Source organism: Mytilus edulis, chromosome 1 (genome assembly GCF_963676685.1).
Source record: "Mytilus edulis chromosome 1, xbMytEdul2.2, whole genome shotgun sequence".
NCBI classification, from domain to species: Eukaryota; Metazoa; Mollusca; class Bivalvia; order Mytilida; family Mytilidae; genus Mytilus; species Mytilus edulis.
The window spans coordinates 102,933,404-102,956,581 of record NC_092344.1 but is presented as its reverse complement, the minus strand read 5'-3'; the positions used below and the strand labels follow the sequence as shown (position 1 = coordinate 102,956,581).

Here is a 23,178-nt window from a genome sequence, read left to right as displayed (position 1 = left end):
ATGAAAAATCAATTCGGAGTCAAAATTTGGCATTAATTTTTATGCTCAATACTTCAATTTGATGTTATGAAATAGATATAAAATATAACTTATCTAATCCAATAAAAAGATTCTGTCCTTATAAGGATATCCATTCCCTACTTTTTATTTGAAAAATAATAAATGGAACTGCTATTACATAATCAAATCGAACAAAATTATCAGATCTATCATTGCTATCTACTGAAACAAGTTAACAATTTCATTACGCTTCTTGACAAAAGATTTCTATTTAACTTTTAATATATGTTCCCCTACTTGTGAAGTTGGATACATAGAAAAGTTTCTTCTCTTTTTCATGTACCTGAGTTTTCTGATGTTTTAAAACTTAAGTTTTGTGATATTTTCCCCAAAAAAGAACAGCAGCTATGAAAGCATTTTTCAAGCAGGATTGTATAAAACCACCAGGCAGACTAAAAAAATCTCCATTTTGATAAACAAAATATCATTTCCATTTTGATAAATGAAATATTATTTCCATTTTAAACATGTTAATAATGATTTTTCAGCAGATTATACTTCATAATTTCACTTCCACAAAAATAGATTGTTTGGGGGGAAATACAAAATTAATGCATCAATATATATTAATTTACATCCTAAGGAATTCAAATAATTTTTTTTTATTCAAACAGAGCTTTTTACAGTTTAATTATTCATAACGCTTAAAAGTTTAGGAATTATCTTTTTCGATCTTTCTTTTTAGTATTGTCAGATAAAAACTGAACCATGTTTTTGTTAAATCACTGCATCTCCTTTTTATCAGGAACAGTAAATGGTCACAAATATATTTCCTGTTATTATTGGTTTCATACTATTTAAAATGCTTTGTGACAATAGAATTTCCATTGAAAAAGCATGCAAAGTACGAATTCGTATGAACTACTAACATGACTAAAACATATGATCTGACACTTTTTTAAAGATTTTATGAATTTGACGAATACAATTTTCTGTCCTTTTTAAACAAATGTACACCTATTTTAAAAGAATTCTTCAACATAGAGTTGGACAATTTTTTGGAAACAGTATTGACAGAAAAGGTGCAAGTCATGTATATGATTTTGTTTTTAAAATTAAGTTGTATTTCTTTATGGTATAGTTACATGTACATGCAAAATTTCCTCAAGATCAGAAAGATTTTGTATTTTAATATACATATGTCTAATAAGATGTACTGGTTTAGCTTTGTGGTATGTTAATGTAAAAGAATCCGATGTGCTGAATTCAAATGATACTCCCATACTGTATTGTAAATTTCACAATTGCTGTGAGTATAAAATGAAATCCAAGAAGGCCTTTAATCCGAAGTTATATCACTGATTGGCCATTAATAATATTCTTTTTTGATATAATTCATATTTTAAAACATTAACAGAAATTATAACAACAATAATGCCTGGACCAAGATGAAAAAAAAGGTGATGTGGTATTATTGTCAATGAGACAGATATACAATCTATAGAAAATATGTTTAATCCTACATCAATATCTTTACTTCACATATATCAGTCAGGGGTGTTACTTAAACAAGTTATTTTTTTTAATTACTTATATAAGTATTTTTTTATTTTAAAAATAATAAAATTACTTAATAGAGTTATTTTAATTTTCAATAGAAACATAGACTAAAAGTAGTCTTCATGATTTTAAACAACATTTTATATCACAAAATAAAGAATTTATCAGATTTGAGAGGAGTATAGAGATAAAGGGTTACTTTGAAAATAATGACAAAAATATTACTTGAATAAGTTATTTTATACATTTTTGAAAAAAATAGCAATTACACTTATCTAAGGCACATATGTAATTGATTTAGGTTACAAATTATAAATAACTTCAGGTCTTAATTAATTCACAAGTATCTATCTATTTATATCAGTCTACCTTCAAGATTTTAGAGGAAAATGATAATTTAATAGTCCCAAGAGACCAATCTTTGACCCAGAAGCGTCGGTATGAAAGATAAGTGCGTCGGAAAGTTCATTAGTGTTTCTGAAGAATTAGTTTTTATATATCAAGGGAAAAATAACCAGATAACTGTGAAAATTATCTAAAGCTAGTAAAATCTGTATTCTTGGACACCTATAAAAATAATATTAAGAAAAATAACTTATATAAGTTATATTTAAATTAGCCTCGTTTTCAACATTACTTGTATAGGTAATTTTAATTGTTACTTGTTTAAGTAATGCCCCTGACTGTATATAAAAAAAAACAGATTTCAGCAACTATATTTACATATATATAATAGGTAAAAAAATGGTCTTCACCAGTTCATGTTCAACCACAGGCACTTGTCTCTGAAATATTTTCATAGAGTACAAAACGTTTCTAATAAATATATAGGTGAAAGGGGGATACCCTCTCCTCCCCTTTTCGTGATTAATCTAATTTCCATAAAAATTTAACATGTTCTTGTTCATGTTGTTCTGGAAGAAGTCAATGTTCCTGAATATTGAAAATTAATATTAAAATCATCAAAAGTTGATACATAATATATTTTTTTCAATAGAAAAGGAGACCCAGTAACTGTAAGTACTTTTCAGCCTGGATCAAACTTCAATAAACCATAAGTGTGTGACAGACTTACCAACTTTTCTAGATCATCATTTCCACCAACATGTGTTGCATTGAAGAAAATCTGGGGTACAGTACTTCTTCCTGTTCTAGTTTTCACATCGTCTCTACATTGTGGAAAGCGTTCAAGATTTATGTCAATATAGGGAATGTTATGTTCTTGTAACGTATTTTTAGCTCTCATACAGTGGGGACAACCTGTGGTTGAGTATACAAGCACTCTTCCTTTCAGCTCCATGTCAGATCTTCGCTGATCCACGATTGTCAGATCTAGACCGGGTAACTGTACAGGAAGGAAAATCTTATAAGTCAACCAAGAGTAAGATCCGGACAGCCATACAACGAAGCTATTTAAATAATTGTTCATGACGTCACTTTCCTATACAAATCAAGTGTTTTCTTGCTTATTCATTTTTTCAGTCACATGAAATTGGAGATAACTCTAATTTTATTTGTGGAAAGTCAAGGGGAGATAATTTAAATCAATGTCGGTCACAAGTGTCTCTGTTTTTAATCCAGTGCTTCTTTATGGGGGAAATATTGTTTCAGTGAGATAAAGAAATCTACAGAGAAAATAAAATTCATACTTTGAAATTGATGTTTGAAAGTAGTCTTCTCTGTGGTTAATACATTGATTTATTTTTAAATAATCCATGGTCTACTATTTTACATATATATGTCTCTGGTAACATGGGTAACATAAATCATTGTATGGTAGGTAACCTGGAGAAACTAATGGAAGGAGGTGTGTGGTATACTTCAATTTTACAGAAACCCTGTAACACAAAGAAATTCAAAAAACATCTACAGGTCTACAGAAGTTATTAGCTAAATTGACTGGCAATACAGCCCTTGCAGGGTTGGTACCTCAACATAAATCTCCCAACTATAGACATCTATATGTCCAACTCTAAATCCATCTAGGCCATCTTGTATGAACAATAGTTTTCAAAATAAAATTAGCAGAGACTATCAATTATTTGACAATTCTAGACAGTAAGAAATGTGCACCCATATTCAAACCCGATCTGTGTTTTGCGGTTATAAGCATTCTGTTTAAGTTTCATAACATTTGATTGAAGCAAACTAAAGTTAAGAGAACAGATACCAATTTTGGGGCACCTGGTCTGTGACCCTGACAGACATATATTGACTAGGGGAAAACTTGATGTCTTCTCCCCACTACTAGTTGGACATAAAAGGTTTTAACCTTGTGTACTATAAAAGTCAAATGGAACAACAATTATCTATATATTTATATATCAACCAGATGCTCCGCAGGGCACAGCTTTATACGACCGCAGAGTTTGAACCCTGAACAGTTGGGGCAAGTATGGACACAACATTCAAGCTTGATACAGCTCTGAATTTGGATTGTGATTAAATAGTTGTCACAATATAGGTTTCTGACACAGAATGAATGTGGTCTTAGAACTAAAACTTAAAAACTTTAAAAAAAATTTAATTGGACATTTACCTATTATGGTCCAATATCCAAAATCTAAATACAAGGTTAGATTCAGCATGTCAAAGAACCCCAAGAATTCAATTTTTGCTGAAATCAAACAAAGTTTAATTTTGGACCCCGATTTGGACCAACTTGAAAACTGGGCCCATAATCAAAAATCTAAGTAGATGTTTAGATTCAGCATATCAAAGAACCCCAAGAATTCAATTTTTGTTAAAATCAAACTAAGTTTAATTTTGGACCCTTTGGACCACTATGTAGACCAATTTGAAAACGGGACCAAAAATTAAGAATCTACATACACAGTTAGATTCGGCATATCAAAGAACCCCAATTATTCAATTTTTTATGAAATCAAACAAAGTTTAATTGTGGACCCTTTGGGCCCCCAATTCCTAAACTGTTGGGACCAAAACTCCCAAAATCAATCCCAACCTTCCTTTAATAGTCATAAACCTTGTGTTTAAATTTCATAGATTTCTATTCACTTATACTAAAGTTATGGTGCGAAAACCAAGAAAAATGCTTATTTTGGACCCTAATTCCTAAACTGTTGTACTAAAACTCCCCAAATCAATCCCAACCTTCTTTTTGTGGTCATAGACCTTATATTAAAATTTCAATGAAGTCTGTTTACTTATACTAACGTTTTTGTGCGAAAACCAAGAAAAATGCTTATTTGGGCCCTTTTTGGCCCCTGATTCCTAAACTGTTGGGACCAAAACACCCAAAATCAATCCCAACCTTCCTTTTATGATCATAAACCTTGTGCTTAAATTTCATAGATTTCTATTTTCTTTTACTAAAGTTATTGTGCGAAAACCAAGAAAAATGCTTATTTGGGCCCTTTTTGGCCCCTGATTCCTAAACTGTTGGGACCAAAACACCCAAAATCAATCCCAACCTTCCTTTTATGGTCATAAACCTTGTGCTTAAATTTCATAGATTTCTATTTTCTTTTACTAAAGTTAGAGTGCGAAAACCAAATGTCTTCGGACGACGAAGACGCCAACGTGATACCAATATACGACCAAAAAATTGAAAAACCCATTCCGTATAGTCTACTATAAAAGACCCTGACTTGAAAAAAGTGAAACAAGAAAAACAACGCCATTTCTAACAAAACAATTGACCAAAAACAAACGTGATAAGACATGAACCAACAACAACAACTGAACAAGAGACTCGGAGTAGTTCTTAATAAAGCAAATAAGCAATACATGACATAATAATGTGAAATAATATATTAAAATTCCTTTATTAATTATAGACATGAGTGTAATGACAGTATCTCATAATTTACATCACTGAATTTACAGTGATGTTAATAGCATATAAAATAATAATAGCAGTTGAAACTTAAATACCAATAATACCTACATGTGTGAACTGACATCTACCATTTAATTCTCATTGGTAACAATGAGCCTAAACATGATATAATTTGCCTTATTTTACCAAGTTAATATTTTATGTTTGGATTACAGAATAATTTTTTTTTAGGAATTATTCATTCTTAATCCAGTCAAATTTCATAAAAATGATCAGTCTAAAATCAGTCCTTTTTTTTCAATTCTCTAAAACAAAACAAATTGATACAAATTGAGTTTCTGCCAAAGCCAATGGCCTTCAAAACATTTTTCTGCTTGCCTGTTTCTTGTAAATCCCTGACAAATAAACACAGAAATTAAATTAAACCAACTATTTCCCCAAAAAGCAATAAAAAAGCCTTGCATTAAGAAAGTAATTTTTAAAATGATAAATTAATTGTTAATCAATGCATTAAATAATGTTATAGGATTTATTCAAGTTTGTCAGCACTTCACCTTTAACTTGACATTTGTGTGTGAAGAGTCATTTTGAAGCTTGTCATTAAAAAATCTGACGCTTTATAGGATTACAGGGTTTAATGAAGTTGGATCAGTTATATAAAAATAATGTGCTTGAACATTAGGTAGATAAAAAAAAGCAGTCATTAATTGGTCATTTTTTATATGAATTTCTAAAAAGTGATTTTTATTCATTTGCTTTATTTAAACATTTTGTTATGACAGAATTTTTTTTTTAAAGTATCTTTTTCGTCTAAATCTGCTTTTAAAAGACAATAAAAAAAAAAAAAAAAAAAAAAAAATATTTATTCATTCATTCATAATACCACATAGCTATTCAGAGAAAAAAATAGTTGGATACTGTGTCACTTTACCTTAAACAATAAATTAGGAATTTGTTTTCACTGTGAATGAACACTACAAATAATGTAATGACAAATCAAATGGTTCAAAATGAAAATCTTTATGGAAATGTAATAAAAAAAAGCTTGGCTATAGAAATACTATGAATAATAATAAAAAGATCAAATTACCTATTCAATTTACATATTTGGAGCCCATTATCCATGTTTAGATCTTTTATGAATCTTTAGATGGAATTTCACAAGTTAATGAATGTTTTCTTTCTCTAAGAGTTTTACAACTACCAATGCAGGTAAAATCTAAACAGTCAACAAATAGAATAAACATGTGTCAAACTCATCACAATTTGTGTCCCCATTTCTGTTCAATGGGAGACAGCTCCATAATTTACATATCCCTTTGTACAAGAATTCAAAATACACAAAATGACAATGATTCATAAAAATTAAAAGCAGACCATAAGTTATATTGTGTTGTTCTTTCAGACTCTTATGCATCATATCAAAATCATTTCAGACTTGCAATCTTCACTTCATCCTACACTCAATTTCAAACCTATAGCATTTCTTCTCTCAAAAACACACATTGTGCATAAGTGGACAGCTAGCTAGTAAATACAAAGTATGATAATCTGAATAACTCTTTCTTTTAATGTAGAAAATTGATTGTTTTCTTTATTGGTTTAAAATTGATTGTTTTCTTTATTGGTTTTCAAATAATTTTACTATTCAAATAATATTGCATAAGAATCATCATTAAGAAAATCACTTATGATTAACAAAAATACAAAATTTCAAAGTAACAAAATGATAGAATGAAATTTCATCACTAAAATATAAGCATCATGATATTAATGACATGATCAAGTGTACATACCAAGTTTCATAACATTACAGCCCAGATATCACAGCAAATAATAAACTAGTCTTCTGTTTGAAAAATATTTTTCGTTTTTTATTCAGTATATGATATTTGGATTTAATTACTTTGTAAATGTTTATACTATAGTGTAATACTATGTTAGTTGTTTATTTATATATATATCAAATATACATATCTACATATAAACATCATAAACAGATGTATTTCATTGTTTCCACATCTCACCAAAATGTTCATTTCATCAACACATTAATATGCAATTCCTTATATTTCTCATCCTTTCTAATAGTTGCAAAAATATACAGGGAATAGATACTTCAGAGTAGAATACATTAGTTTTAAATATCCTTATCAAAATGTATCCACTAATCATAAATACCAAAAGTTGAATTTTATCTAATATTTGTTACTATTGTTTTTAATTGATAGAGGCTTATGCATTAGTTTTGCCACAAAACCAGTATAACCATATAACAGGAACAAATTTATTCTTATCAAGGGAACACCACGCTCAACACACAATGTTCTTTTCAAATATCACAGGAAATTTTAAAAGCATATACATGTAACAATTAAAAACTAAAATTATGCTTACAACATGAATATGCTTTTAAAATTTCCTGTGAACATCTTTATTCAATTTTGGATTTAATTTTGCTTATCATACATGATACTTATCTACAGGGAAACAAAATATGAACAGTTGCAATGTTATATTTAGTTTCTGAACTTAGTTTTTACAAACAATGATCAGCATACTATTCCAGATAAAAATGGATTTAATATTTTACAATTTATTACCTAGAATTTTTCTGAAAAAGTGACAAAATATTACTGAGATTATAGAACTTATGTTTGTAAGAAGTGTTGATGAATTATTTAAGTAAAAGCAATGTGTGAGAGGGTTTCGAAGGCACTTATAACTAATTTATATCTTTAATATGTTAGATTTCCATTACAAACTATAGTAATTCAAAGAGTGATGAGTGTAAGAGGACTTTATACCTTGTCCCACATTTCAAATTCTTTTCTTGAATAGCTCAGTTTTTTTAATGTGATCTTAAAATAAAAATTTGTATCTGGAAATTTTTATAGCGAAAATAATGTCTTCCCCACAGCTTTAAACAAATATATATTTTAACAAGCACATAATTTTTTATTAAAATACCTAGTACATACGACAATGTCTGATAAATCAATCATTATAATTAACTGTTATTACAGAGTACAATGTTCACATCTTCACATACAGTTATAGAACTTAAATAAACCCAATCTGATGGTATAAGTCATATTCAAATTTGCATGGTAGTCTAAAAATATATCAGGATTTACCAAAGCAGTCAACAAATGTTTAAAGAATTAAATGCAAAATGTTCAAGCAACAGTAATAGCATGCATAGCATGATTTAAGACCAGTGACAATTACAATTATGCAGGGCTATACCATGACCCGTTCAAATAAAATAAGTTACCAGTGGGTATACTTTTCAAAAAGGGTAACCACCTACGGACAATCAAGGAGGCTACTTTGGAATTTCACTTATATTTTCATATTAAGATATATGAGTATTTGATAACCACAGTTTAGACTTTGAAACTGCCTTCCCATTATTATATTTTAAATGGATAAGCTTTAACATTGTTCTGAAATCGTAATTATATCAGCGTGTAAGGGGTTTTAGGGGAAATGTTAATAATGCAAATTTTAAATATCAATCTGTTTCCATTTTATTTCAGACCATTTTGCACATTTATAATACTTAATCTAGGACCTATGGTCTTGATATATGTAAATATGAAAGCTGTCAAGAATACTATCAAACATCTAAAGCAGAGTTTGTCTAATTACATTTTTACAGTTATGGCCTATAAATTAGAAAAATACCATCGTATCATCAATTCTGAATTTATAAACTTTTCATTTCCAGCCCTAAATTTCTGAACCCTGTTAATAAACATTAGTCAGTTCAAAACACTCTGAAGCATTTTAATTTTGCAGAATTATAGCACTGTACATTTTTAAAATTTAACTCTGAAAAATGCAAAACCCAGTAACTTTATCTCCCATTTCTGAAGTATAACTGCAAAAATCTTGAGATTTAGGATTTTAAAACAATACAATATTTGCAGCATGTACTGTTTTGTACATATGTCATATTCTATAACATTTCATCCAAATTCTTAAAAGATTTTTAATCTATAAAGTTAAGAGACCAGTGTTGTGTGTTTTAAAGGTGTCAAAAACTGACGAAAGATTATTGATTTAGTTACATTGTGAAAGAAATACTTAATGTAAAGAAATTGTATGAATCTTTCAAAATAGATATGATAGTTTATATAAATACAATTTTCACAAAGCCTCTCATTGCTTATCTGTCATATTAATCAAAAGTTTTAAAAGAAAACAAGCAATACAACTGCTTTAAGAAACATTTAACCAGATCATTTCTGTCACCATGGTAATGACAAAACATTCAAATGATAAATGTAAGAACTGTTCTCTGATGGAATAAAGAAGGTACCAGTATAAACTGATTCCCTGTTAGAACACTGTTGGTTATTACGAACAACAGCCACCTGATGATGTCTTTTTTGTAGTCATATCTACTCCTTGTCTTGGTTCCATTTCTCTACCAGGTGTCTATAAAAAATTCAATAAATGATATAAATTAAAAATTGATTGTTAATGCTGGTGATTAAGAAGTTACATGTTGTGTATTTTATAAGACATTTTATCATATTTGGATTCCTCATCTTGTCAATTTCTATAAATATCATTGTAGAAATAACACCTCATATTTGATTTTTTTAGGGTAGCCAAATTCACTGAGTAATAAGTTCATAACACTATAGGGAGATAACTCTGTAAAAATCACCTAAACGTTTCAATCACATTGTATTGTTAAAGAAATATTAAGCTTTTCAATGATCAAAAGGAGTAAGTTCGGTAAGGGCCATATTTGGCCCCAATTATAAAGTTCATAGTTACAAGCCAATAAAGGTTTTAAGTTGCCTAAAATACATGTGAGAAAGTTAAACAGAACTGTTTTTGTCAAAGTTTAAGTCTAAGACGTTGATTTTTACATCCCAAAAAGGTCAAGATAAGGGATTTTGGTGAAATTTGACAAAATGAGCGTGTTTTCAACCAAATTAAGGGGTCAGGAAACATAGAGCGCAGGCGTCGACAAACTTAATATTCAAATAAGACATGTGAAATGTCTTCACAAACATTATTTTAAAAGATCTTTGTTGTCGACGTATGCGCTCTATGTTTCCTGTCCAATAATCTATTGAAATTTACCTATTTTCATTGATTTGTTCGTGAAAAATCAATATGAGTGCAACTTGTGACGTCATAATGTAAAGTAGAAACGTAAAGTTTTCAACAAAATAGCTCATTTCCTATCTAGTCACTATATTAGCTTTAATTTATTGTGACATTGGTCAATAAATCAGAATTTGAAATTTACGCTAAAAAAGGGGGCCATTTTAGGACCTTACTGAACATACTCCTTTGTGTTTGTCAAACTTTTTTTATTTTTATATTTTTGTCAAAGTGTCAAAGTAAATATTTTGTCAAAATTTCATGAAAATTTAAAAAGAAAATTTAATTTTAGTGAAGAAGTTGGGTACCACCCAAGCAATTTTTTCTGGTTCTATATTTACATTTTTTACCCCTTAAAATTCATGTGGAAAGACAGTTATATTATTGACACATGAATTTAAACTTTCTCTTCAAAATACTCCTCCTAACTAAGCTATTGAACAATCCATACCTTGTTCAGAATTGCTTGTGCTAGGTCCATAAAAGCTTTTTCTACATTAACATTAGCTTTTGCACTAGTTTCTAAGAATGGTACACCATGTTCTTTTGAAATCTAAAAATAAACATCAGGAATTAAAAATATATCGCTCTTCTCTAAAACACAATGAAGACTTATTTAAGTACACAAAATAGTAAATTCAATTTTCTAGGTTTGCTAGACTACAATATTTCTTCTGATATACTTATTATGAAAACTCCATCAAACTTGCACTAATTCTGCAACTGTCCGTGTACTGTTGTGTGAGCATCACACTTTAACATGTTAAAGTAAAGAAATGTGTGTTTTCATTTGTGTTTTTAAATAATAAATTTATTTTAACTACTACTCTTGCATGAAATAATACTCATTGTCTGATATTTTTAAAAGACTAATAAAAAAGAAAGAAAACTTCATTTTATACTTGCTTCTTTCAGCCAGCAATATAATAATAATATAGACATTTTTAATTTTAAAAGATCCATTCCTTTACATCATTTTACATTAATATTGATCATCATTTTACATTAATATTGATCATTTCATATCCACTTATCTTCAACATTTTATAAATCTGTGTTAAATATTTATATCTTAATATATCCTTATGACTTAATTGATCATTCAAGTATTACTATATTTTTTATAATGTGTATCGAATACTGTAGTATGTAATTTCACATGTTTCATGAAAAATTAACTAATTACAAAAAAAATCTGTGTTAAAGTCAAACCAAAGAAGCTTCCTTGTTTCATCTATTTGAATTTTTTCAATTGTGTCATTCATTTTATGTGATAAATTGAGATAAATAAGAACCAGTGCGTTTCAGTTTAATACATGTACTACTTACAGCGTCTCCTCTATCTTTCGACACTTGTCTCTTACTATCCATGTCACATTTATTTCCCAAAATCATTTTTTCTACGTCTTCATTTGCATGCTGTAAAATAAGAATTTAAGTTAATAACATGACAAGTCAATATTTCTATTGTATGAACACATATGCTGTAAATTATTGAGCTAAATCAAGATATTGTATCTCCATAATATCTTGACAGATTTTTAAGATTAATTATTAGTCTTTGCATTTACTTATAGCAATATAACAAACTGTTTAAATTTATAATATAGCAGTGAATGATTGCATTTATTTATTTAAAAAAGGAATAATTTCAAAGTTTTCACACAGAACCGTGAGAATTTTTCCATAATTGATAATAACAATAATACTTCCTCTTACCTCATCAATATTTCGTAACCATTTAGTAATATTTTCAAATGTTTTATGATTTGTTATGTCATAGACTAGCATTATTCCCATTGCTCCTCTGTAGTAGGATGTGGTAATTGTGTGAAATCGTTCCTGACCAGCTGTGTCCCTAAAAATAAAGATTGTATATACATTATTTAGTATTAACCATAACAAACAACATATCATATGGTACTTTTTAGCAAGTAAATACAATAGTATATATAATTAACTTTTTTAATTTAAACTAACATTATATGTAGGAAACAAAATTTTACATTCACATTAGATATATGTGCTTTGATTTTTAATTACAGCACACATATTATCATCCATACTAGGCTAAAGGCTAAGGTTAAAAACAAAATTCTTTGTGTAATATGTCAAACATTTAACTTCGTTTAAAAGGAAAAACTGACTGGGGACAAGTAAGACAATAAACTATTAGGGGCTCATTACAGTCAAAGGTCAAGGTCACGATCAATATTGATAGGTTTCCATATTTTCTTTTTTATGTTTTTTTTTTAAAGTTAAATTTAAACTGTCATCAAACTTTTCAGTATAGCGCATTATAATACTTAATTCATTTATCTTCTAAATTCATCAAAAATGATATTTTAAGAATAAATCTTTTCAAATTGAAAAATTGTTTCTTCCTGGTTAAAATTTTGTGAGCATAAATTGAATGTATTTGGTATATACAATGTATGCTCATGTGGGATGGGTCAGTAGAATCAATGGAAATACAAAGTATTTCAATTGGTACGTGTATGTGTAACTGCAGAGCCTGAAATATACAATCTACTCAATCATTTGACAGTTTGTATACTATTTTCACATGTAGAATATTAGACTGTGATCTTAAGTTGACCTATATTAATATAAAACCAACTGTTAAAACTTCCTTTCCCTAAGTGCTATTCATCCTTCAAGTTTTGTAATAATATACATATATTTATATGTATAAATATTTGAACAAGGTATATTGCTAACATGCAAATGTACACTTTCAGAAATAACAGTTGGTATCAATTATACATTGTAACAAGTTTTATAAAAGTATGTAAATCTTGTTTTACATACATGAAAATGCAAGTCAACAAATCACAAAATACAAACACTTTAAAACATCTTTTCTGAACAGTGCACACATTTCTGTCAACCAGATCATTCCACAGTGCTGAAGGGTCAGCATGCATGCATAAAAGAGGTTATAAGCCTTTTCTCAAATTAGAACTTTTTTCAGACATGTAACATGCTCTTGATGGCTTGATACATGTACTTCCTGATTTTGGAGAGCACTTAAGACATACTTATTTCACCTCAAAATGTGGAGATGAGAAAATATCCCATTACCATTACTGTTTCATAATTCTGTTTAGCATCAACACTGATAAGAGATCAATTCCTGTAACTTTTTTGTACCACAGACAGATTTGTGTAATTAAAAAAATAAATTGATTAATCTATAAAGGCTATTTATTGTAATAATCACTGCCCTTTTTAATAATATAAGTATACAATTTAACTTACCATATTTGTAATTTAATTTTCTTGCCTCCTAATTCTACAGTTTTAATTTTAAAATCTATACCTGCAAAACAATAAGAAAGTAATTTAGGTTATAATTATTTTTTCTGTTTCAAAATGTATTTCAGAGTTCACAGTAGTTTGGATTTACATGTAGCTTCAAATTCAAACCATTGTATTGAAATTATCTTTTATTTAGCTCATGCATATGCATGGTATAACAAAGATGTATTCAATTTGAGAAAGTATTAACAATCAAAGAGCAGATTGCTCTGAGGGATACGATTGCCATTGTTTCATTGACACATGTATGCATGTAGCTGGATAATATTATTTTCAAAACTAATTCAAATGACAAACAGACATGTAAAATAGTTACAAAATAGCCAAACCCGGATAAAAGTGTATGAACAATGTAATTACATGTAGGTCTATTGTGTTTTATTTTTGTACTATCAATACCAAGTTTACTTTCCACAGCAGTCACTGACTGACTCGGAGTGAGAGATGTCAGAGAAGGTATTTTATTTCACTCATTGGTTATTATATTTTATTAAGTGTCTGTTAGTGTCATTGATGAGTCTTTATGTAGACGAAACGCGTGTCTGGCGTACTAAATTATAATCCTGGTACCTTTGATAACTATTAGCGATGCACCGACGTATAGTCATCAATGTGCTGATGAATCGTAGTATGATGTAGATTTCAATTTGTATCTTATCACCTTTTTCCTACGTTAATTCTAGGAGGAACCCCATTCCTAACTCTTTAAATATTTAATTTCCTTTGGGTCAGTCATCATGGCTCCTTTCCGTACACATTTATCGGTTTAAATTGCATTCGTTTTTAATATAATACGATGTTTATTGAAAGAACAAGCTAATACTCGACATCTTGTTTATATTCAGAATTCACGGAAGTTACTGCCGGAAGGGAGACAACTCGAAACAACAATATGGAAGACTCCATTTCGCCTGAAGGGGTGTTCTACGATGTGGAATATATTTATTTTAATCTAAATGATGCACATGATTTAAAATTATGCAACAATAACCCTCAATAGCAGACATACATAGAAAAGATCCAATGAGTTATAAATTAATTAATTGAGTGGGGAATCCAGAGCAACCATTCAATCTAAAACCCCTTAAAGTCAAGAAAACTATACGCATGCACATAATTTCCAAATCAAACCCTGTGGCAAGATATATTCCAAATGCTTATTAAACGACCTAGATGGTTCTCAGTTTCTTTATGGAAGTACAATCTCAAATATCAGTTTCATAACGGTAACATATAAGAAAAACTCCACTTCAGTTCTTATATGAAAGAAATAGATTTATCGGTATTCAGAGAACTCTCGCATTTTATCAAAACTGGGAATTCCCTGTGACGTGTTTCTAAATTTATAACTACACTAAATATAAATACTGCTTAATTCTGATTTTCCATGTTGTTAAAAACACGCATCGAAGTCAAGGGAATTATCAAACATGAAGATTATGAAAAGAACATTATAGGAAAGTTGATTAAGTTCAATCCCTTTGTTTGTTTTTACCTTTTAAAGCAAGACAATCATAAGAATCTAAGATGTTCCTTAATGTTTAGAATAAAATGATTGACGTGAGGGAAATTGCTCTGAGCCACCGGTATAAGTCTACAGATTGCTTGAAAGCAATCGTATCCCAAAAACAACAATAATACTTTATTTTAAGAGGGTTACACAGTTAGCTATATAACTAATCTATCCTGAGGCCCTCATCATGAAAAATCAAACAAAATGCAAACATATGCATTGCATACATTAGTATAAAAAGTCAAGCATGATAATAATGTTCAATACAACTTGATAAAATGTGATGAAAAAATAGACATGATGACATAATCAGTTTTAAATATTATTTATACAGCTAGGTTGATTTCAATAAATGATCTGTTATTTGTATTTGAAAGAATGAACATTTTACTGTAAAGCCTCGGTCACACCTTAACGGATGGTTGGAACGCATGCCAAACGGATAACTTTTTTTCAATCCGTTCATATTCGTTGCATGTAGGTTTAGCGTACTTTTTAATTGTCGACGTTAAGTTTTGTCCATTGGAAAATTTGGAGCATGTTCAAAACTATGAACAGATGACCGGTGTCCATTTTCTACGGTACTCGTCCGTTTTGTTTCTGTTACATGAATACATGTTCGTTATACATCCGTTGGAGGTCTGGCAGATAAATTCACCAATGGACTTCTAATGGACGTCTAACGGATAAAACGAATGTTGAACAAATGTGAAACAGATTTCTACCGGACGTATAACGGATAAAACAGATGATGAACGAATCTGAAACGGAAAAATGCCAATAAAAAAATTCGCGACAGAAATGCCAATTAGATTTTTTATAGTTCATGAATTATTATTATTCATAATCGATCTTAGAGTAAGGGCACGTCTTCACAATCATGCAGCTCTTATTCAGGCCAGATACTGCCCTTCGGCGGCATTTTGAAGAACAAACCAAAACCAGTCACACAGAAACATTTTGAATATTTATGCAATTTACATGTATTATAATTGTCGCCTTTATTTTTTCCATAGATCTATATCTTGTTCATTAGTTTTATCCTGTAGGTTTCCGTTATGTGTCCGTTTTATGGGGTACCCATCCATTGGATGTACGTTGGACATCCGTTCTGTCCGTTACGTTTCCATTTCTCGTAAGTTGCATATCCGGTGTGTGTCCGTTATGAATTTGTTACACGTCCGTTTATTCGGTCAGTACATCAATGGACTCCCAACAGATAACAATTTTGTCAACAGACAACTCTTATTTTCATCCATTAGGCGTTCGTTCAGGCTATCCGGTAAGGTGTGACCGAGGCTTAATATTTCTTATTTTTTATATATACATTTTAAAATAGAAGAAGAAGACGCTTTATTTCTATAAAATGGGCTCAAAAGGAGCATAATATAATATCATAATATTATTTTTTTACAAATATAAACAATACAGTACCGCAAAAAATACTGGATGTAAAACATTTGAGTTATTACGACAAAGTCATTGTTATCTCCCCATAAGCTGTAAAAGACACCCCTGAAACTGGTTATCATGACCTTGACACTATTGATATAGTGTGTGGCTAGTAAAATACCAACTGGTCAATAAAATTCATGTTCATTGTATCAGTGTATGAGTCATCATCACCTCATCAGTTCAATCACTAGGTATCAAATCAAGTGTTTTAAACATCAACACTCACCTATTGTTGATATAAATGTTGTATTAAAAGCATCGTCTGAAAATCTAAATAGTAAACAAGTTTTCCCAACTCCAGAATCACCAATTAAAAGTAACTTAAACAATAAATCATATGTCTTTTTCGCCATAACTTGAAGAAGTGTTTTTGGTTTGATAAAATGGCGGTCTGATTTTCCTTTTTTATTTTTTCTGACGATCAATTCCTGTTTTTAACTGTCAAGATTCTGACTGTGGTTCAACATGTTAAAGTTCTTGTATATAAACAATGAGACTGTCTATTTTAGGACAATGATTAACAATCAACTGATCGACCGATCAAACAGTAAATTTTCCGTCTGGTCACGTCACTTCCTACTGGGTCATTATCAAGGGAGATAACTTCCGAGACAAATCGTAAGAGCTCCGAACCTTTCCGAAGATCTGCGATTATTCCTCGGTAGAATCCGCTACTCTATAGAAGAGGGTACGGAATCGGCCGAGTTGAGACGAATGGTCTGAACTATAGAAACAGACTCTCAAAATAGACTTCAGGTTATGTATACTCATATATAATATTATATAATTTAATAAAAAGGACTGATTGGTGCTAACTGGTAAACTCCAAAAATTATATCGGTTATGATTTTAAATCATTGTTTATTAATATCATGGAGTGGGGTTCTCATTTTCGCCATAATTTTTTTGATAATAATCAAGTCAAAGAATTTTTTTGAGATTGCCCCATGTTTTTCATTCAGAAAAAGTTTGCCAGAAATCGTTACAGCATCAGCTGTAAATGTTTATTGTAATATAAACATCAAGCAATAAGTTTGTGACAATTACAAAATAATCGGCTTAGTTTTAGAATAAAGCGCAAATGTCATTTCGTGTAACATTGGTAAAAAGGCGCCCCCTAAACGTCACCTTTTCTTTATTATACAGACAAACCTTTAACATTAAAGCTGATTTCTAAATTATTCCAAAATTTGTTTCCCAGTTCCCTATTTAACTCACAATCTAATAAGAAGAATCTTCCAAAAATCCTTCTTTTTTATTATTATTTCTTAACCTCTACGTCCAATGCGGCTGCCGTTGTGTTTATTTACATCTAGTGAATTGTATTATACTATGTCTCTGGTTTCATGTTGGTCTTTACAAACTTCTTCAATAAACTTCAAGATAATATTGCAACAGACATATTTTTCACTCTGGATTTATAGAAAGCAAATTTTATAATTGATTAAGAATACTTCTGTTTTAGAAAAAGTTGTGCACAGCGTATCATGCGTATTAGAACCTTTACATAGTCGAAAATTATTATAAAGGTAGCAAACTGATCTTCAAAGGAGAGTTGCTTATACAATTGAAGAGCTTTCGGTATATACTGCAGAAAAAGGAAATAAAAATGATAAAAATATGTCAGCATATCATATATAAATGGTTAAAACTTGTGACGAAATGAGGAACACATATTGTCAGCAGCATCATTTAACGCTTCACGCTTTATAAAGATACTTTCAACACATATTCAAAGTTTGGTGCGGTCTATGTTGAACTCAGTTATCCCATCGAACTTCAAATAAAGGATACAGTGGATGATAAATTTAAGTATGACTTATATCTTGAATTACATCTGGAAATTAATTATGAGAGTCGACTGAGAACAAAACTTTGTGACAAAAGAGATGATTTCAGCTTCCCACTTGTGGACTTTCCTTTTCTTTATATATACCACCATTTCAGCAGCGCCTGCATAATGAGTACATATCTCATATGATGTTCCAGGGCTTGTATTTCCTATCATGATTTCAATGATAGTTAGTGTCTGCTCAAAAGGTAGTCATAAAACCAAGAGTTCCAAGTGGTCATTCCTTCAAATATTTTACGGACTCTTTAACGAGTAAGTTGACTATTTTGGTGTCTCAGTTTCAAAGATGACGACTATGATACGTTCCAATTCTAACAACCCCGTTTATTTATCAACGAATGTGACATCCGAATTATACTTACCATCGGGGTTGTACTTGCATGCATGAGCAACACGATGGGTGCCACATGTGGATCAGGATCTTATTACCTTTCCTTGGCACCTGACATCACTCCCGGTGTTTGCTCAGCCTTAAGCTTTCTTTCTATGTTGTGTTTTGTATTGTGTTGTTTGTCTTTTTGTCATGGTTTTGCCAGTTTATTTTCGATTAACGAGTTTGAATGTCCCTTTGGTATCTTTTACGGGGCGCCGAATGGGACTCGTGTGGTTTTGTACTCGAAATTCAATTTCATACGGACAAAAGTGAATTTTGTTCAACGAAAATGAGTTCAGTTTATCAAAATTTGTAGCATACTACAAATTTAAAATTTTGTCATACAAAATTATCTTTCAGTGGACAAAAGTTACTTTTGTAATGACAAAATTCATTTTTGGAAACACAGACTTTACTTTTGTTACCTTATTTGAAAATTGGGCGACAAAAGTCAATTTTAGTTTGGATTCTGTGAACTAATTTGCATATAAAACTGGTATTTTGTCACAAAATTCAATTTTGTGTTTATTTTGTGTAGACAAAATTGAGTTTTGTTAATTGAATTTTGTCTACACAAAAATAAACACAAAAATTGAATTTTGTCTACACAAAAATAAACATAAAAATTGAATTTTGTAATGACAAAATTCAATTTTGTGTTTATTTTTGTGTTGACAAAATTGACTTTTGTGACACAAAATTCATTTTTGAAGACAAAGTTCATTATTGTCATGACAAAATTCAGTTATGTGTTTATTTTTGTGTAGACAAAATTGAGTTTTGTTAAACAGAAGTGAAAATTTAACACAAAAGTAAATTTTGTGTTTCAAAATTCATTTTTGTTACAAAAGTCAATTTTGTATGCAAATCAGTTTATATTTGCATACCTATTTGACAAAATTGAATTTTGTCTACAAAAATTAATTTTGTCATCACCAAATTCAAGTTCTCACATAGTTTTGTAAGACAAAAATGATATTGTTATGACAGAATTGAATTTTGTACAAAACCACAAGAGTACCATTCGGCGACCCGTATCTTTCACCTCTCTATTTATCAATTCATGAGACAAACCAGAGATTACTATAAAACGGGAAAACATATTTTGTTGGTAGGCAAAGGAACTTTGTGTTTCAACTGAATGTTAAGTCTTTTTTGTATATTTGTCTATTTATCTTTCTAATGTCCCATAATTTTCCGTACATTTTTTTTTCAAGTTACTAAGTCATGCATAGTATTTTGACTTACAATGTAGTTGAGTCGTATGCAATGTAATATTGATTTGCAATGTATGTGTAGTCTTATATGACTCAGCTCAGCGGTCTTACAACACATAAAAAAACAACCTCAAAAGTACCAGAGGGACATTCAAGCTCATAAGTCGAAATTAAACTGCCACCCGTCATGCTGATTCTAAATCTGGGTTCAGTGAAAAGAACATTGAAAATTAAATAGATTTTGAAGAAAAAAAACTGCCAACTGAGTCCCACAGTGTCCACTACCAATAATAAATGACCTGAAAGACCACGCTGACTAAATTTTGAAAGGAAACACAGGAAGGGTGTCGTGTTGTATAATTACTTTTAGCAGATTAAGAAATTAGTAAACAATGATTTTCAATTTGTTTTCGTTGTATAACATTGTTAACGTTTTAAACGTTGGCATACACATTTCTTTAATTTCTAGAAATGTGCAGTTTCTTTTACAAATGATCCGTATACTGAAACATCAATGAACATAAAAATGTTGGTGATTAGGTCAGTTTCGCACTGTTAATATAGGCCATTAAACATGGCCCATACAATGTTTGTTCTTTTAGGGTACCATTTCACTTCAAAGGGGAGGGGTTGGGTTATGTTTCTGATCCCCGATTTGATGAATAAAAAATATTATGGTCAAGCAGATGACAAAAAAAATATTCTGAGTGCAGAATTTCCCTTTACTTTAGTGATTTGCACGCAGTGGCGTAGCTTGCATGTATGCTCAGATGCTCAAGCATCCACATCATTTTGGCAAAAAAAAGTTTTTTTAATAAATATATGATTGCATGTGTTCACAGCAGATACAAAGGTGAGGATTTGAAAATGTCTTTCAATCATTTACGAAGCAGTATGAGTGGTCTTTCCTATAGGATCATTTAGTGTATGTAAACAAGATGGATAAATCGCAAAAAAGGTGTTCTCTACTTTTTCGTGAAAAGTCTACGTCGTAGCTTGTCGTCGGCTGCGACAAACATTGAGGGTGGTTATAACAAATCCGCATGTTTAGTTTGAAATTGAGCAAGTTGACAACTAAACCATCATATCCTGATAACGTTTTCTATCATGCGAAAGACAACGTGATAAAAACCGTATTTGTATAATGGAGTGTTATCATTTCTTTGCTAATAAATACCTTCTCCATCTAGTTACAAATATTTTAATTTTATTTTTAAGAAAAGAGTTCCTATGTCCCAGCATTACTCTTATTTTATTTATCGAAGATACAAAATATCTGGAGAGAAATAACAGCTTCAGAACAAATGCAATTGGATTTCAGTCATAATTTATATTTCCAATGGGTTCAAAAAAGATGATCAGGACTTATTTTCGCAATTGTCAACTGAGACATTGCTGATGATACAAGTTTCACAAAAAGCTGGCAGGAATTGTATGCATGACAGTGCTAACAAGACCAGACGGAAGCAGGCCGCCCGGTATTTCCATGTCCACTGCAACACTTTAAGACAATTTATAAAAAAAACCATTGTGAGGCTTATATTCCGAGAAAGAGGATCACTGCGATTCCTATATTTCGAAGTTCCATGAACAGAGGTGCCGCTGTACTTGTTATATTTTTGTGATGTCAAGTGTGAAACTTTAACATTAAATATTTTTGAATTGATTGAAGGTACTTTCGAGAAAACAATAAAATTCTGTTGGAAAATGAATATATATTGGTTGGTATTTTGAAATTAAACAAAAATCTAACTAGTGTCGGTTTCTAGGGGAATACTCATGCATAAATGGGAAAATTAAAAAAAAAAAAAAAAATTCTGCATAATATGGTCCCAAAATTTTTTCGCCTCGCTCCGCTCGCCGACAATTTCGCATCCACATCGTTTCAACACTGGCTACGCCACTGGCACGAGATAAAAAAAAAACTCTAAAAACGGTGGCCACCTTTTAAAGTGAAGTGGTTGCTCCCTTACTAGAACCATCTAGGCTCTTATTTAGCCTAGACTTATTACCTTATAAAGATAAAATAACGTTATGTAGGTTTAGAACTGGAAATCATCGGATGCCTAAGAAACCGGCAGATGGCGTTGAATTATTAGACAGGAAAGGTACTATGTACTTTGTAACTCTCAAGAGATAGGTGATGAATATCACTATATTCTAAACTGTACAGCTCTAATAGAAAGTAGAAGAGATCAGAAGAGGTTTTCTTAAAACTGACTATGTAAGCCGAGTAAATGTTTTGAAATTCGGCGCTTTACTTATTTCAAAAAATATTCGTGTATTCAAAAATTGGTGTAAATTAATTAGAATTATCAATATAGAAGTATGTTCTCCAGGTTGACCACCAATCTCTCATCGGCTTGTTGCTCGTTTTGTGCAAATTTGTCATGCGCAAAATCTGTATGTTATAATATGTAAAAATATCTTTCTTTGTACTATTAACTTGGTTTTATAAGAAATAAAGAATCTGAATCTGAATCTATTGTATTGACAGTGATAGTTTCCGAAGTTTTTATCAATTAAATGTCATCTATATAAGAAGCAATTATATAAGCACTGGCTACATGACGCCTGGACTTCACTGCATAAACAATCAGTTTACCATTTACACAAAACTAACCACCAGAGCTCTATGTGCTTTGGTTTTATTAAAATCAATATTCACAAACCTGAAATAAGAAGTAAATAAAAAAAAGGTATGTGACTTTTCCAACAAAAGCCAGACACTATCACAAACATAGAATAATCAACCATTATTAGGATAATGAGGAATCCGTGAAATATGAGATTACAATTATATCTGAATTGCCTCCATTATAGTGGGGACTAAGACAGTGGCATTATCTTCAGTTATGTCTTCATAATCAAAAGAAAATGAAAATTGTTCATACCTTTACATGGTAGAGAGGTTGTTTGAATAATTGTTAGTAGTTTGCTTGTCATTTGATTATG

General features: G+C 30.3%; 2 protein-coding genes across 2 annotated transcripts in view; both read right to left on the bottom strand.

Moving 5' to 3' along the window:
* Positions 1-23,178, bottom strand: part of LOC139516491 (uncharacterized) — a 735,418-nt gene that overhangs the window by 27,727 nt on the left and 684,513 nt on the right. Inside the window, exon 3 of the mRNA XM_071306636.1 lies at positions 2,636-3,611. Within this exon, the coding sequence (XP_071162737.1) occupies positions 2,636-2,989 (354 nt within the window). The 5' untranslated portion in view covers positions 2,990-3,611. The remainder of the gene's footprint in view (positions 1-2,635; positions 3,612-23,178) is intronic.
* Positions 5,330-17,394, bottom strand: LOC139516556 (ras-related protein Rab-10-like). The gene is made up of 6 exons (XM_071306737.1): positions 17,008-17,394; positions 13,754-13,814; positions 12,212-12,350; positions 11,822-11,911; positions 10,944-11,045; positions 5,330-9,808 (listed from the first exon to the last, which is right to left on the bottom strand). Exons 1-6 carry the CDS (start codon positions 17,132-17,134, stop codon positions 9,728-9,730), a joined length of 600 nt encoding a protein of 199 aa, XP_071162838.1. The 5' UTR covers positions 17,135-17,394; the 3' UTR covers positions 5,330-9,727.